General features: G+C 33.2%; 1 protein-coding gene across 1 annotated transcript; it reads left to right on the forward strand.

Annotated features, from left to right (window-relative positions):
- Positions 1-4,102: 4,102 nt before the first annotated feature.
- Positions 4,103-15,302, forward strand: LOC102663030 (splicing factor 3B subunit 2-like). The gene is made up of 6 exons (XM_006601444.1): positions 4,103-4,249; positions 4,789-4,944; positions 7,257-7,361; positions 7,664-7,771; positions 8,614-8,691; positions 15,054-15,302. The coding sequence occupies exons 1-6, from the start codon at positions 4,103-4,105 to the stop codon at positions 15,300-15,302; spliced, it is 843 nt and encodes a 280-aa protein (XP_006601507.1).
- Positions 15,303-15,470: the final 168 nt, after the last annotated feature.

Below are 15,470 nucleotides of genomic sequence, written 5' to 3' on the forward strand. Positions count from 1 at the left end.
TGCTCATAGTCAAAAGAATAATGATTGTACATTACTAGCAATTTATTGTACAGTGCCCTACAAAGATTAATTAAAAAGGTGAAAGTCTCTCATTTTGTTGGATTGAAAACACATGTCCCTCTTCTTTCTCATTCCTTATCCCCCATTCCCCAATCAAAAAGTAATAACACACGATTAAAAAGTAACACACTTGTCAGTTTTGAACTAACAAGTTGTTCATGAAATTTAAGAGTACCCTTGTGTTGCACAAGGTTCCATTGAAAGGTAACAAGGAAACACATACTGCATAGCTTTAGGTCTCTTGACTCTCAGTGGAAGTGAGGATACATCCAAATACTTTTAGCATTAACAAAAGTAGTCCAACAATTTGGTAAAATGTGAAAATGACATGGCAAGCTTGTTATATATTCAGCCGGCAGAGAATAATAATGTCAACCATTGAGCAATAGACAAAGAAATATACAAACATGATTGGGATGATTTATTTTGTTTGATATGATTTATTTTGTAGGCATTATTCATTTTCTTGTTTGGATCGTGATCACGACTTTAATTAATGTTGTTTTTTAACAGGCACATGGCTACACCACCCAACTCCCCTCCTCCTCCTCCTCCTCATGAGTCATCAACACCTTCACCGTCTACATCGAAAAAGACAAGAAAAACAACACAACTCAAATCATTGGCTACTAGACCAGTTGGGACAGAGAGACCAGTGGTTCATGTGGATCCTGCCACATGGAAAGTTGATGGTCCCCACAGAAAGAAATTGAGAACATATTTGGGGATCGTCGCTTGCGATAAGGTGGATGTTACAATTGATAATTGGAAACAAGTCCCTTTAGCTCAAAAGGATTTGATCTGAGAGGATATTTAGGTATTTCAATTAAATGTTGAATCTTTTTGTAATTGGTTGTACTAAAAATCTTAATTATATTTGACTAACTATAAAATGTATTTATGGTATCTTAGGTTGAATTTGATATTCCTGAAACATTCGATTTATGGACGAAGAAAAAAGTACTTAAGATTGTAGGAGGGCGGTGGAGACAGTTTAAGTCAGATTTGACCTCCAAACGAGCTCTAACAGATGATAAGGAGGGCGAGGATGATCAAGTATGTGAAAAGTACAACATAAGCAAAGAGAAGTGGAACTAGTTTTGTCAGAGCCGTAGAAACCCTTCATGGGAGGTTAGTTGCTTTTCATTGTTTTGTAAACTTTTTTTTAACACATTATTGTCAAGCTTATTAAGTTAGCCTAATGTGTAATTTGTACAAGATGTTTGAAAGAAGACGCAGACCATTCAAAAACAAAACACTACCTCTCATGAGTTGTCTCATGGGGGTTAATGATTTTCTAGAAGAAAAGTTGACCGGAGGACAAGAAAAAGAAAACGTTGGAGACAACAACCCAATCTAGGAGCACTGACACAATCGTTGATCCTCTATCTCCCATTAGATGACACGTGAAGTGGAAGATGGCCCACACGAAAAAATCTGGTCAAATGCCATCTGAGGCAACAAAGGAAATTTCAGATAGAATTGTAAGTGACTCTCATTTATCAGTGGTCATTTTTTATAATAATTGTTGAATTAGTAAACCAAATTTGTTTCATCTATTGACTACAGGATTCCTTGGAAGAGCAGGCCTCACTGTGAAACTTTGTCTCCCATGGACGTCAGGATGTACTGACTACTGCCATTGGGCGACCAGAGCACCCTGGTCATGTCTGTGCTGCTAGAGTCAATGTCATGATCAAACAGTACTACAAACCGGCTTCAAGGAGCTCCCGCACGTCTACGTCCATGGCTCCCGAAGACCTGGAGCAGCTTACACAAAAAATTAGGGATCAACGGGAGGAGTCGATCATAGAAAAAGAGACTCGACAACTAATGTTGTCCTTTAACCAGATATAGTCCCATATGCAATTGCAGATGTAACCACAGGGACTCGCACTGCCTCCTGAGCCTAAGGTTGGTCCGTTTGCTACTCGTGGCAACACAAAGGAAAGTTGTGTCATTTCCTTGGGGCAGGACCCAGACACTGGTGACTTAGAGAAATCTGGGTTGTATGTCGATGAGAACCTCCCTGCCTAGTTGCCCTTGGAAGACTTTATGAGGGGTTGACGACCGTCTATAACGTCCCTTTGGGCAATGATCAAGTCAAGGTCAATGTTGAGGAAAGTCGAGATGCTGATGCTCGTGTTCCTGCACCCACTCAAGAGGTTCAGTTAGTGGGGAATGCACTTAACATCTTCCTCATTTGGCCGACACATCTTGTAAAGCCTTTTTCAAAATAGGTATTTCATTTTGTTGTTTTTCAGAATTATTAAAAAAAGATTTGTTACAAATAAAGTGTTGATTGTCATTCACTTAGGTTTATTAACTGTGTAGGATAAACAAAGAGTTGAGGGACCGGTGAAACCTATAGATAGGTTGGATCCTGATGTCGATCTCTTATACCTGATGACATTGACCATCCCGCAAATTTTTCTCAAGCCTTTGTAGGTGTTGTGGGATGCTACAATGTTTGGGGTGTATAATGATAACTTCCCCTTGTACATAAAGCATGAAAATTTTTCTAAAATAGCACACGATGGTCAATGTCTCAGCTTCTATGTTATAGAATTGAGGACTTTGTAAGTCACTTTACATTATTGTGTATTAGCTAACTAATTGTTTTAAAGAACTGACATAATTTACTTTATTTTAACAACAATAGGCATATGCTTGAAACAAGTATGCGAGCGGGGAATGTCTCTGTGTATGGATTCCTCGAGCCACAGTCCATACAAGAACCTGGGCAATCACAATTTCAATCAGAAGATTATATTAAGAAATAGATGCAGAATTCACAGAGAGATGTCTACCTAGGAGCCTACTTGAATGGGTAAGTTAAACTGAACAAATGAATTTAAATAATGTATGTACTATAATAACTTAATGTTCTCCAATGCAATGCATATTGGCAAATGGTCGTTATATGTCCTAAGGACAATGTTGTCATCTAGTTTTGTTCCTTGCACAATAGACCCGACAACTACTTGAAAGGAATTATTAACAAGTAAGTTGTATTTTGTAATACATTTACTTTATGATTAGTATTTGACATCAATATTTTAATTTTACATTACACATGCATGTTTCTCTTAATCAGTGCTTTGAAGGTATTTAACGATAGTCAAGGAAGTAAATCCAAGGCTACAGCTAGATGGATTCTAGTTAAAGTAAGTCATTTAAACATTGTTTGATGCCTTAAAAATTACATTTATTACTACGTATAATAATTTTCTGTTAACTTTGGATATCTGAATATCCTATTCAATTTAGTGTAATAAACAAAAAGGAAGCACTGAGTGCAGGTACTACGAAATGCATTAGATGTCAACGATAGTCCTAGGAGGTTTCAAGGATAATTGGGAAATGGTAATTGTTTACTTGTAAACCAACTCAATTTGTTATAATTGTTATTATTTATACTTATTAACTTATGTTTTATTATATCATGCAATATTTTACTGATCCAAGACCATTGGAACTAGAGAGAATGAAGACAATTCACATTCAATGGGCAAGATATTATCTTAAAGTTAAAAATCAAACTCTAGGTGTTTAAGTAATTTTAGAACTGTAGAGTTATGTTAATTTAGATTAGGTTACAAATGATTTTATGTATTGACTTTCATTACTTTAAATATTTCTTTCAATTATTATGGACAAAATTTGAACTGTCTGATAAAAACTGTCTAGATTGGTTCTATTTTTCAATTTGCAGGTTAATTTGGGGCAATTAAAAAAATAGACAAGATATTAAAAAAAACCAAAAAACAACATTGGTTTTTCGAAAAACCGATGTTAATGTTAATACTTTTAACGTTGGTAGTTTCAACATCGGTTAATAACTAATGTTGAAAGTCTTTAATAACCAATGTTAAAAGCCTATTTTCTAGTAGTGATTGGACAAGTTTGAAGACGGTTTTGGAAAACTGTCTTCTTATTGAATCTAAAATTAATTTGCTTTTGTATTCTTCTTCACTTGTGATTCTTATCTCATTGAACTCTCTTGTTAATCGAATTTCTCACTCCGCACAAACCTTCAACAATGGCCACTGAAACAATTCTGTACCAAAATGACATCGTTGCCAACTCCAACGACTTCACTGCCACAACCAAGAAACCGCAGGAGAGTGATTGTCACCGCCAAAAGCAGAAGAAGAAGAACAAGGCATCTGACGAAGAAAGTGACGATGTGAAAGAGAATGACGATTAAAAATGTTCTCATCCATATAACTTTTAACTACTTTGATACTTTTGTAGGCTTTGCTATGTTGGTTATTTCATTGGAGGTTTTTTTATTGATGATGACTTTATTGCCGAAAAAGATAGATTCATAGGAAATTGATTCTGAATGTTTGTATTTGCATTTTGCTCCAAAAATATTGCTATAAAATTAGGTTTTTCGTACTTGAAAAGAGCTTGCCACATTTCAGAGCTTTTGGTTGAGAGTGAGAGAATCTCTAAGGCTTTGCTAGGTGAAAGGGAATTGGAGGGAAAAGATAGGAAAATGATCTGTGTATTTGGACTAGTTATTCCTCCATTGCAAATTTACCTTTTTTCGATTGAAGTTCTTAAACGTGACTAATTACTGTAATTATTGCATTGAGTGTCATCGTTGAGTGTTTTGGAAGTATATGGGTGATTAGGTCATGACTTGTAGCAAATTATTGTTTCCATTTAATCATAGATTGAATTTTTTTGGATGATATTTGAAATATATTGTCATTTTAGTGCAAAAATTTTGTTGTTAATTTTCTTCAATTGGAGCTTGTTGAACAAATTGAAATTGAGTACGTACTAGAGAAGGCAGAGTTAGTTAAAGGCATGGATGAAGAATTTAGAAAAATCTTTGATAAATTTACTTTCACTGATGCCATTGCTTTGGAGGTAATCTTATGTCTCAATTGTCTTATCATTACATCTTCTTTGTATATTTTTGGAGTGAATAGGTATTTTGGTCCCTGTCTTTGTAGCCATTTTGCACATTAGTCCCTATCTTTTTGAAATGTAAAAAATAATCCCTATATTTGCATAAGTTTTGCAAAATAGTCATTCCGTTAAATTTTAAAGTAATTCCGTTAGTGAGGTGTATTGTTGGCAATTTTAGTGCCACGCAGACTATCCAACGTGGCACTAAAGTACGACGGGGTACCAAAATCTCAAACCTCTTTCTCTCTTGTGATTCTCTTTCTCTCTCTCTTTCTTCAAACTCGGACAGTTTATGGCAGCAGCTAGATTGTCAGGGCATGAATTGTCCGATCTGTGTCTTGGGAAACCGCCGCTTAGGTCCCTCTCCGTCCGCGACACCATAGCCGACAACCTTTCTCTTTCTCTCTTCTGATTTTGCTTAAAAATCCATTTTTTATTTTCTGTGCATGGCTTTTTCTGAAATTAATTTATACGCAAATGAATAATTGATTTGGAATTTGTTTCTAAGAACCCCTTGTTTTGTGGGTAGCTTCCTACTTTGTGGTGGAATTGGAGAAATCAATCTGAGGTATTTGCTAAGAATTCCAACTTTGTGATTGTGTGAATAATGTTTTAATGGGTGTTTGGAAACTCTTGATCTTCTTTTTTCTTGTTCTGGGCTTTTAAAAGGCTTGAATTAGCATGTCCCCACTTTGTTGTTTTAGTTTGTGGGTGAAATGAATCCTTTTTTAACCCATTGATGCTTATAAGGTTGTTCAGTTTTGATTGCTTATGGGAAATTATGGAGTTTTCTCATAGAGTATTAGTGGCGTGATAATTGTTAAGTTTCAATCTCAACATAAAGGTGCTTCCTACTCTTGAAAAGAGAAATTGGCTTATACATAATGGAAGCTAAAACTGCTACAGATAAAAGCATTGTGGACCAACGGTTCAATTTATCAAGTGAAAAAAACATGATAAATAAGATCAGCTAATTTATTCTTACTTCTCATGTTCTCACGTAATATGATCCATGTCTCAACCCATCTTGTATATACGCCAATACTATAACAAGTGATGAAAGTTTTAACCATAAAGTTTAAATAATGAGTTAATTTTAGCATTTCATTGGTATCCAATACAGAAGACAACAGCAGTGCATCATTAGTAATGTGTACATGCACACTCCCAAAAAAGTATATGTCATGCTCTTGACATTGACATATGATTAATTTGGTATGTATCTGCAAAGAGTGAATTAGTATTTTGTTTTTTATCTTCAAACACTTAAATGAACAAGAGTTTAAATATATTACAACCAGAATTCCGATTGTCATACATCATTTCATATTCATATACAGGTGCTATGTGGAGAAAATAAGGCTCATGTTGTAGTTTCTAGACATAGTAAATGTAGTGAAGCTCTTATTGGGGGAGAGTTGCATTTCTAGTCAAAGTACAAAACATTTATGAACAAAAAGCATATTCTAAAGACCTTAAAATGTTAACATTTCTAGTCTCTGTTTACAACTAGATGTTCTTATGGCAGAGAATGATGAGCCAATAAATTTACACCAAGGCATAACTTGAATTTATTTTTGAAAGGAATGTGAACTTTCATATGACTTTGGCCTTTCTATAGTCAGTTTATTGTGTATGATTCTTATGCCAAAAGCAACATATAACATAGTTGTACTTGAAAATCTGATATCTCCTAAAGAGTGAAACCATGCCAACAAACCTGCAAAACTTCTGTTACAAGTCCAACACTCCTCCCAAAATGAAAGTATTCAAATTACAACAAAAGGCTCACCAAAGGCCCAATAAAATTGCACTCAAGAAAAACAAAGGCTCAATCAAGAAACATACAAAACACAATGGCGATGTAGCATAAGGATCACCGAAGAGAACAATGCCCAGAGAAAGGTTACCCACCAAGCCAAAAACAAAGCCACTTCCTTGAAGAAAGCAAAGTTGGGTTTGAAGAGAGAGAAAGAAAGAGAATCACAAGAGAGAGAGAGAGAGAGAGAAAGTTTTGAAATTTTGGTGCCCTGTCATACTTTAGTGTCATGTTGGATAGTCTATGTGGCACTAAAATTACCAACAATGCACCTCACTAACGGTGTTACTTTAAAATTTAACGGAATGACTAATTTGCAAAATTTATGCAAAGATAGGGACTATTTTTTACATTTCAAAAAGATAGGGACTAATGTGCAAAATGGCTACAAAGACAGGGACCAAATATTCACTCTATATTTTTGGCTAAAAGTTTGTTATTATACAACTAGGATACTAACAAGAAGGATGGTTTAGAAGAAAATGCAGCTACTAATAAGAAGGTAGATCTTGATTCTAAAGAGGAAGAAAATGATAATGAGCAAAAAGAGAAAGACGTCTCAAACTAGAAGAAAAATGTGTAGTAATATGTAACATTTTTTTTCTTTTGTTTATTCATTTTTTACTATTGTCTTCCTTTTGATAATTATTCTAAAAGAAGTTTATTTTTTTTGTTCAACTTCAAGGGAGGATGAAAATTGCTCAAGTGAAACAAATTTGCTCGAGGCTAGATGTTGTTGAGGCATGTTTTTGTGTAGCATGCTTAGATTTCAATTGTTTGGCATCCCTTTCCCACTATTAGTTTGGTCTCATGGCCATTATGCAACTGTTATATAATGGTTTATTTTTAATTTTTAAGGTGTGGGATGCTATTGCATCATACCCAAAGTTGTTGGTGTTCTTGAAGTCTTATAGGAATAATATACCTATACCTAGGCATTGGTGTCAGAAGAGAAAATTTGTACAGGTAAAAATTTGCATTATAAATTGATTGTTATGGGTTTAAGACGCAATGCAAACATGCCTGATAGTTGTAGCCTGCATAAGGGATGTAGTGATGGGGTATGAGAATGATGCATAATTTTTTTCGTATCGGGGGGTAGCGACTGATCTACCTTATGGTTGGGTAGATAAATGTTATGATTTCTATGATTATTGTTTAACAAGAATTGTTGAACATCAAAAACTTATTACGCGAAATCCTATTTTTTTAGAATAAAAAAATAAAAGTAACAATATATACATAAGGTACAAATAGTAAATTGAGGTACCCATTTTATGATAAACTTTCCATCCATTTTTGTTCCTCTAGTAGGCCTAGTATTTTCGGCAATTGCAATGGATTCTTCATTTCTTCATGTTCAAAAAAACAAGATTTTTTAGATACAAAAAACAAAGTCAAAGATAACGTTGATAAGGTTTCTCTTATCTATATGTATGTGGTGCTTGTAAGGGAGTTACTAAGGCAATCACCATTACTAGACTTGTTGGTTTTTGGCAATGGGAAACCTTGAGTCATTTCTCTTTTATTGTCTTTGTTAGATTGAATAGGAATATGGAGCTTGCATTATGTTATATAATGGGGAACTATAATGAATCATCGTGACATTTTTGCATAATTTTTATAGGCATTTCTTTATGGCAAAGATGCTAATAGTTTTGTTTTGAATTTTCATGTCTTTCCATTGTGCTTAATGCCTGGGATGAATTCATCTTATCTTCAATTATTTATGATTGATATTACTTAGCCCCATTGCATAGTGTATGTCTACATAAAGTACTTATATCTCATCAACTTTTTTCTGCCAGGGTAGACGAGGTATAGAGAAACCACCCTTTCAACTTCCTGATTTCATTGCTGCCACTGGAATTAAGAAAATCAGTCAGGTAATATAATATTTTGCATATTTTTTTCAAGAAATTATCTATTTTCATATGTTATGATTTTAATTTGGAGTGACTTCCTACAAAAATAAATTAAATATTTTGTGATTTACTTACAAACTTTATATGCTATTTGTGATCTTGAAACTGCATTTCTATGTACTATTATAAACTGTTCCTTTTTTTTCCTAATGTTAGATTATGAGCTTCTAATTCTGGAAGAAGCTCTCTTAAGTTTTAGAATTTTGTTATTTATATTTAATGGATGGTTGCTGGTTTTAATAAGAAGTTTGCATTTATATAAAGTGTTGGTGGTCTGTTATTAAATCAACATATTGATGCCTAATTTGTGGTATTGATCTATAATATCAAGGATGCTGATCAAATAGCCTTGTGAGTGCCCAACAACTTAATATATTTATATATATATATTAGAATTTCTTCATTTCTCTTTACACGTGTGTCTTTTAATTAATTTACCTAAATTATTGCTATAGTCGTTGTTTTTAATTGTCATATGTTATCTCATGCTTGTATTTTTTATTCATATTCTTCTTGTAAAATGTTGTCTTAATTACAAATTGAGAACTTGGAATGTGAGATCCAACAAAAAAAGGAAGTAAAGGACACTTTTTAAGACCATACTTTAAAAAATCGTCTTAGAAAGTATACTTTTATAAGACGGTTTTGTGAAAAAATCGTATTAGAAAGTCTTCTTCCTAAAACGGTTTTTTGAAAGAACCATCTTAGAAACGTTAATTTTTTAACATTTTTAAAAGAAAAAATCGCATTCTAAGACAGTTTCGAAGAGAACCAATGTAAAAATCGAGATTCTAAGAGAGTTTAAAAAACGTCATGAAAAGTGTTGACTTTCCACAATGACGGATTCAAAGACAATTAAAAACCATCATGAAAAGCCACAAACAACCATCTTTGAAAGCAATTTTTGTAGTAGTGTATGGTTTCTATTAACATTGTCTTTGCTCTTAGAAGCTTATTCTTTATCATATCATAGGAGCTATAAATGCATCATTTCAAGAAATAGAAGTTACTTTTTCCTTTTTTTTTATGTGGTGAAAAAAAAATGAAAGATAACACAAAAGGTAAGCAATATGTAATGGAGTACAAGAAATTTTTGTTGTTTTACGTAGTGAGGACTTCACATTTTTCTACCAATTATTTGACAACCGATTAGCCTTTCACATGGATGAGACGACTCACAATATGAACCGTCAAACAATTTTATACTTTTATGTATCCATGTAGCTTCTCTATTATTGTTGCCAATATAAGATTTTTTTATGGAAAAGAAAATTGTTTTATGAATTGTGACATTTATGAGATTTCCATATCTTCCATGCATTTCGTGCATTGCTGCATTACCATTTTCTTAAACCAACGCTACTGAATCTCTTATAAAACTCATGGGCCACAAGTTTTTACATCATTTTTTTATAATGTATGTAATTAAAAATACTACCTTTATAACATATGTACAAAAATGTTTTTTTTTACATCAGTTTAATATTCAAGGTAACAAATAATACTACATAAAAGGACTTTAACATCGGTTCTGGAAGAGTTTCAACATCAGTTCTAGAACCAATGTTGAAATGGTTGTAGTTGAAAGTAGGCATTTTCAACATCGGTTTTAAAACTAATGTTGAAAATCATTATCTACATTGGTTCTAACTGAAACCAACGCAAAAATGTGGGCAAAATTGTGTATTCAGAAGCACTTTCCATATCGGTTCTGGAAAAAAGTGTCTCTACAGCATTGGTTTTGACAAAACTGATGTTGAATGCGCTTACCACATCGGTTTCGTCAAAACCGATGTACAAAGTGCATTTATGACAAAACTGATGTTGTAAAGACACTTTTTACCACTACTAGAAAAATCGTTTTTCACATCGGTTGTTTAGCACATTCCACGATGATTCTAAACCATCTTTGAAGCCGTTGTCGTGAAAAGTAAACACTTTCCATGACAATTTTTCAACCGTCTTAGAATATCAGTTTCTACATCAGTTCTTTTAAAAAAAACATCTTAAATAATTTTATTTATTGTTTAAAAATGTTAAAAACATCAGTATTCTAAAACGATTCTCTAGAAAACTGTCTTAGACATTCCACATTCTAAGAGGGTTTCCCAAAAAATCGTCATAGAATCTAAGAAGATTTTTACCAAAATCCTTACATTCTAATACAGTTTTGCTGAAAACCGTATTTAGAATCTAAGACTGTTCTTAGTAAAACTGTCTTTGAATGTGAGGATTCTAATTTCACCAAAAATTGTCTTAGCGGTTTTTACTGAAAACCATCTTAGATTCTATAGATTCTAAAACAATTTTTTAGCAAAATCGTCTTCAAATGTTAGGATTCTAAGATGATTTTTCTAAAATCTGATATTTTTTTAATTTTTATTTTCTTCTACATCAAACCAAACTTGTAATTTCACTCATCCAGACCCAAACTGATTGTAATAAAATATTAATAAATTTTCTTTTTCACTAAATCTAATTATACCACTTTTGTTCCTTGCAATTGATTGAAGGAAATAATGAATTCATGAGGCACTAATATTCCTTACTAGTTACTACAATAAAATATAATAGCGAAATACCCTAAAAAAGTTCTAGCTAGTAAATTTGTAAAAATTATTCCCTTCTTGCTGAACCAAAGAGATGCACCTGGTTTGCAACCACAACTTTCATGGCTTCCTTTGCAGAGGCCATAACATGAACTACATCAAAAATGCCACTTACACTTACTTGCTCTGTGGTAGAAATGCAACAAGCAACCAAGGAAATTCATCCTTGCTTCAAGGCACCTGGATGGATATGAAAATTTTAGCAAAAATTTTATCACAGTAAAACATGTAAATTGTGTACATCATTGAAAAGAAAAGACTTATTGGCAACCTCCTCAACTCAGATTCTCTCTATTAACGAAAGTAGTCTAGTGGCATCCAAGATTGGTGGTATATATTAAGAGTGTAAATAGATAACTGGAAGCAAAGAAAATGGGTCTTATATACTAGGTGATCCCACTAGAAAAATTCAAAAGATAGAATAGTAAAATAATCACTATACGTACTCTAAATAGTTCCAAGTCTTATCTATAATAAGGATTTATACTCTTTGAGAGGCCCTCACATTCCATATTACAAGGTTCAATTACTTCTTTCTGTAGCAATTTCCACCTTTCATAGAATGGCAGCTGCATGCATTAGACCGAATGGTTAGGTCAAAAGTCGGCCAAGCACAAGGGTGAGCATCAATCCAAGGACTTACATGGTTCTACGCATGCATTATCTAGTATTATATTTCATTTTTTTAAAATTTTTTACCAACAATCCAAATACTCATGAGAAAACATTACATTTGCAACCATACTTCAATTGGAAGTTAAACAAACACACACCTGATCCTAAGAAATATTGAATAATATCTGATATTTTGATTGTATTAGTAATTAATTACATGTTTACAAACTAGACACAACTACTCCGATTATCATGCTTCAAATTATTTCACAATTTCCCATGTCTAGCCAAATCCAAAAATATGAATTACTAGTGATCCTAGGATTTCAAACTTACTAAGGAAATGACCCACAATTCAGAGGTAGATTCAAATCCAACTAGAAGCTTACAGCCATTCATTTTAATGCGGCATTGTATGGAGATACTTTAATTAAATGACAAATGCAAATACCTTAATTGGAATATAATTTGGATTTTGGTTGACCACTAAATACAACAACTCAAAATAGCAAACATAACATAAACAAGAGTAAAGCAATTTAAATTTCTTTACTTCATATAATATAGTAGGTATAGGACAAATCCACCAAGAAGTCAATAATATCTCAACACTATAGTTGTTCATAAATGTGCACTTCTGTCGTAGAGGCTAATTAATAACCATCAAATCATAAATGAGGTATCTTCTTTCTTGCTTATGTGTATGTGGATTTGTGTCAATAATCATCTCCCCATCCAATAATGTGTAGTGGCGATTCCTTTCAGGTGTACCCTAGAAATGATTGTGATTGAAAACAATTTAGTAATCCATTCAAGAATCTAAAATAAAATTTACAAAAGCCAAGACACGGCTTCCTGACACCCAAGACACTCACTCGGCAACCAAAGTAAATATTCACATATGACCAATTTCGAGCCTCCCCTCCTGCCAAAGCAACCTCATATACCAGGTGCAAGAAAAGGAAATGATTGTATAACCATATGAAGATCAAAATATATTCAGGCTTTCTTATATTGTGATTATCTTGAACAAAAGAATTTGCATATGAAATTTGAACTTTGTGAACATAAACCATTGATAGATATTTAAGACCAAATTCTGCTTCATTGAGTAATAGTAATACATAAAGTTTTTTAGTAAAAAAATATCGTTTTCTAAAATATTAATTATCTGTATCTTTCTCTAGTTTTGCTCTCTTACTTTGCTTTTTGTATAGAAAGAGTGAGAGAGTACATCATAAAATATAATCATGACTTAAAATATAAAACGAAAGATTCAAAATTAGTAGATACTTGATAATAATATTATAAAACAGAAGAAACTACGAAGCATAATATTGAATATCGCTTAAAAGTTTAGGGAGTAATACACTTACATTCCACCTAAAATTTTGATGATGTCATAAAAAAAACCATTGCAAACTTATAGAAGGACCGACTAGCAACATTCTAATAGGGAGGCTCCTGGTAAATAGATTGGCTAGCCCAATATTTCTGATAGCTTGCACACAGAATAAGTGGAGCACATTTAGTGTGATCTCTCCTATCTCTCAAGAAAGTATCATAAACAAAATTGTAAAGAAACAAATAGCAATGCAAGACTATCAACATCAACCTTTCTGTTATAAAAAGAAGATAAAATATTGTCAATCGGATTAAAAATGAAGATACCTATAGATCTAGTTGCATATTCAGGTAAACATGTTACACCAGGTTGTTGACCTATTGAATAGTCCCCCCCCCCTTTTTACCACGTTCCGATACAAACAATAAATAGAATTCTCAAATGCTGAGAACATAACCATGGAAACTGTTCAAAAAATAAGCACAACACTTAATATTCACTTCATTATTGAAGAGTTAAAGCTCAGCCACTGACACCAAATATTTCAATGTCATGCTACTCAGAGAATGAATATAACTATTACAAAAACATGTCCCAATGTATATTTCAATACTCAACATGGTTAGCTTGAAAGAAGACAATTGTTATTTTATTAATCAACATCTCTCGTATATTTTTAATCAACAGGAAACTACTATGATTGAAACCCGGTATCTTATTAGAAAGGTGAGGGATTTCTCCCCTTGATACAGTGCCTAAATTGCAAAACTTTGAGCTCCCAATGCGCAAAGGCCTTAATTCTCTCACAAATGAGAAGATGATCTCTCTCACAATAGGCAGCATGCCTAATTTCTCTAAGTAACCTAGCCCCAACGAACTAACTAACTCTCTAATTATTTAACTAACTATGGGGGTTACCTATCATAATGCCTCTAAGCAGACCAATCAAGTAGTTACTTGAACCTCGATGTACATAATAATATAATGATTTTACAATTTTCTGGGACTAGAGTGGGAACGATAAAAGGAACATATACCACTATAGGCATAAAGAAAAGCAAGAAAATTTTGCCTCGATCATTCCAAGTGAAAATACAGTCATGACTAGTTGCATTAACTATGCATGTTGACCCTTGCTTAATACAATAGACACAACCATAGTGAGTGGATTCAATATACCTTCGTATATTTAATTTTTTTACCTAAACAAATTAAAGCGACATGTTATCTTTTTAGAACTTAAAAATGTACAAACTAAGATGCATTAACTATATCTCTTATTTATATACCTTCTACAAACTGCATAGATGCTGACAATCCGCATATGGAAATAAAACATAACAGATTTAGTGAATAAAGGGATTAGAGGTTTTACATCACATAGGTTTGAAGATTTGTAGCCAAAGGAAACATCTTTGGCAATCTCAGTGTCCCCAACAAGAACAAGATATGTAGCATTACTAATATGAAAGCATTGATAGAAAAAATTTGTTGTCATACCATTCTTTGTCAATGGTTATCTACATCATCATGACAACGTGGGGTCTTCTGATTCAGATCAACCAAAAGAGCAAGTGAATGCAAGGAAGAAGTTTTTAAAAGGTTTGGGTTGTAACAAGTTTGTCTATGGGACAAAGTGTGGTAGTGTTTCAAACCAACATCAATAGGAACAATCATACTAACATCAAACAAAGAAAAGATGAAAAGAACCTTGTTGTTATAGTTTTCCTCTAACAAACCTTTGACGACAACAGTTATCACAGACTCAGGTTGGTGCGGAGAGGCAAACTAACGAGCACGACGATGCAACCAGCTATCATAGGAACAATTATGATAGAGTGACGATGGCAAGTGCGATGAACCAGCTGCAACTGAGGCACTGTGCATTTGGGTCGAGTGAGACTCTAAAAAGAGGGCACGAGCTGAGAATATATCAAAAGGCAAAATTCGTTACATTCAAAGGTGGTTTTCGAAAACCGTCTTTGAATACTCAATTTCAATGATGATTTCCCTAAAAATTGTCATCGACTTTCGGTTTCAACGACAATTTCACGAAAACCGTCATTGAAATGCTACTTCTAATTACGAAAATGTCATCACATCTATAATGACGACGATTTTGGTAGAACTGTAGTTGAATGTGCATTGTTAAAGTTTTTATTTGTAGTAGT

The sequence above is a fragment of the Glycine max genome, chromosome 17, assembly GCF_000004515.6.
Source record: "Glycine max cultivar Williams 82 chromosome 17, Glycine_max_v4.0, whole genome shotgun sequence".
Taxonomy (NCBI): Eukaryota; Viridiplantae; Streptophyta; class Magnoliopsida; order Fabales; family Fabaceae; genus Glycine; species Glycine max.

Coding starts and splice junctions, on each gene's coding strand:
- LOC102663030 (XM_006601444.1), top strand. CDS start 4,103: ATGGCCACTGAAACAATTCTGTACCAAAATGACATCGTTGCCAACTCC. Junction 4,945..7,256: donor CTGATGCCATTGCTTTGGAG/GTAATCTTATGT, acceptor TTATACAACTAG/GATACTAACAAGAAGGATGG. Junction 8,692..15,053: donor GAATTAAGAAAATCAGTCAG/GTAATATAATAT, acceptor TGACGACAACAG/TTATCACAGACTCAGGTTGG.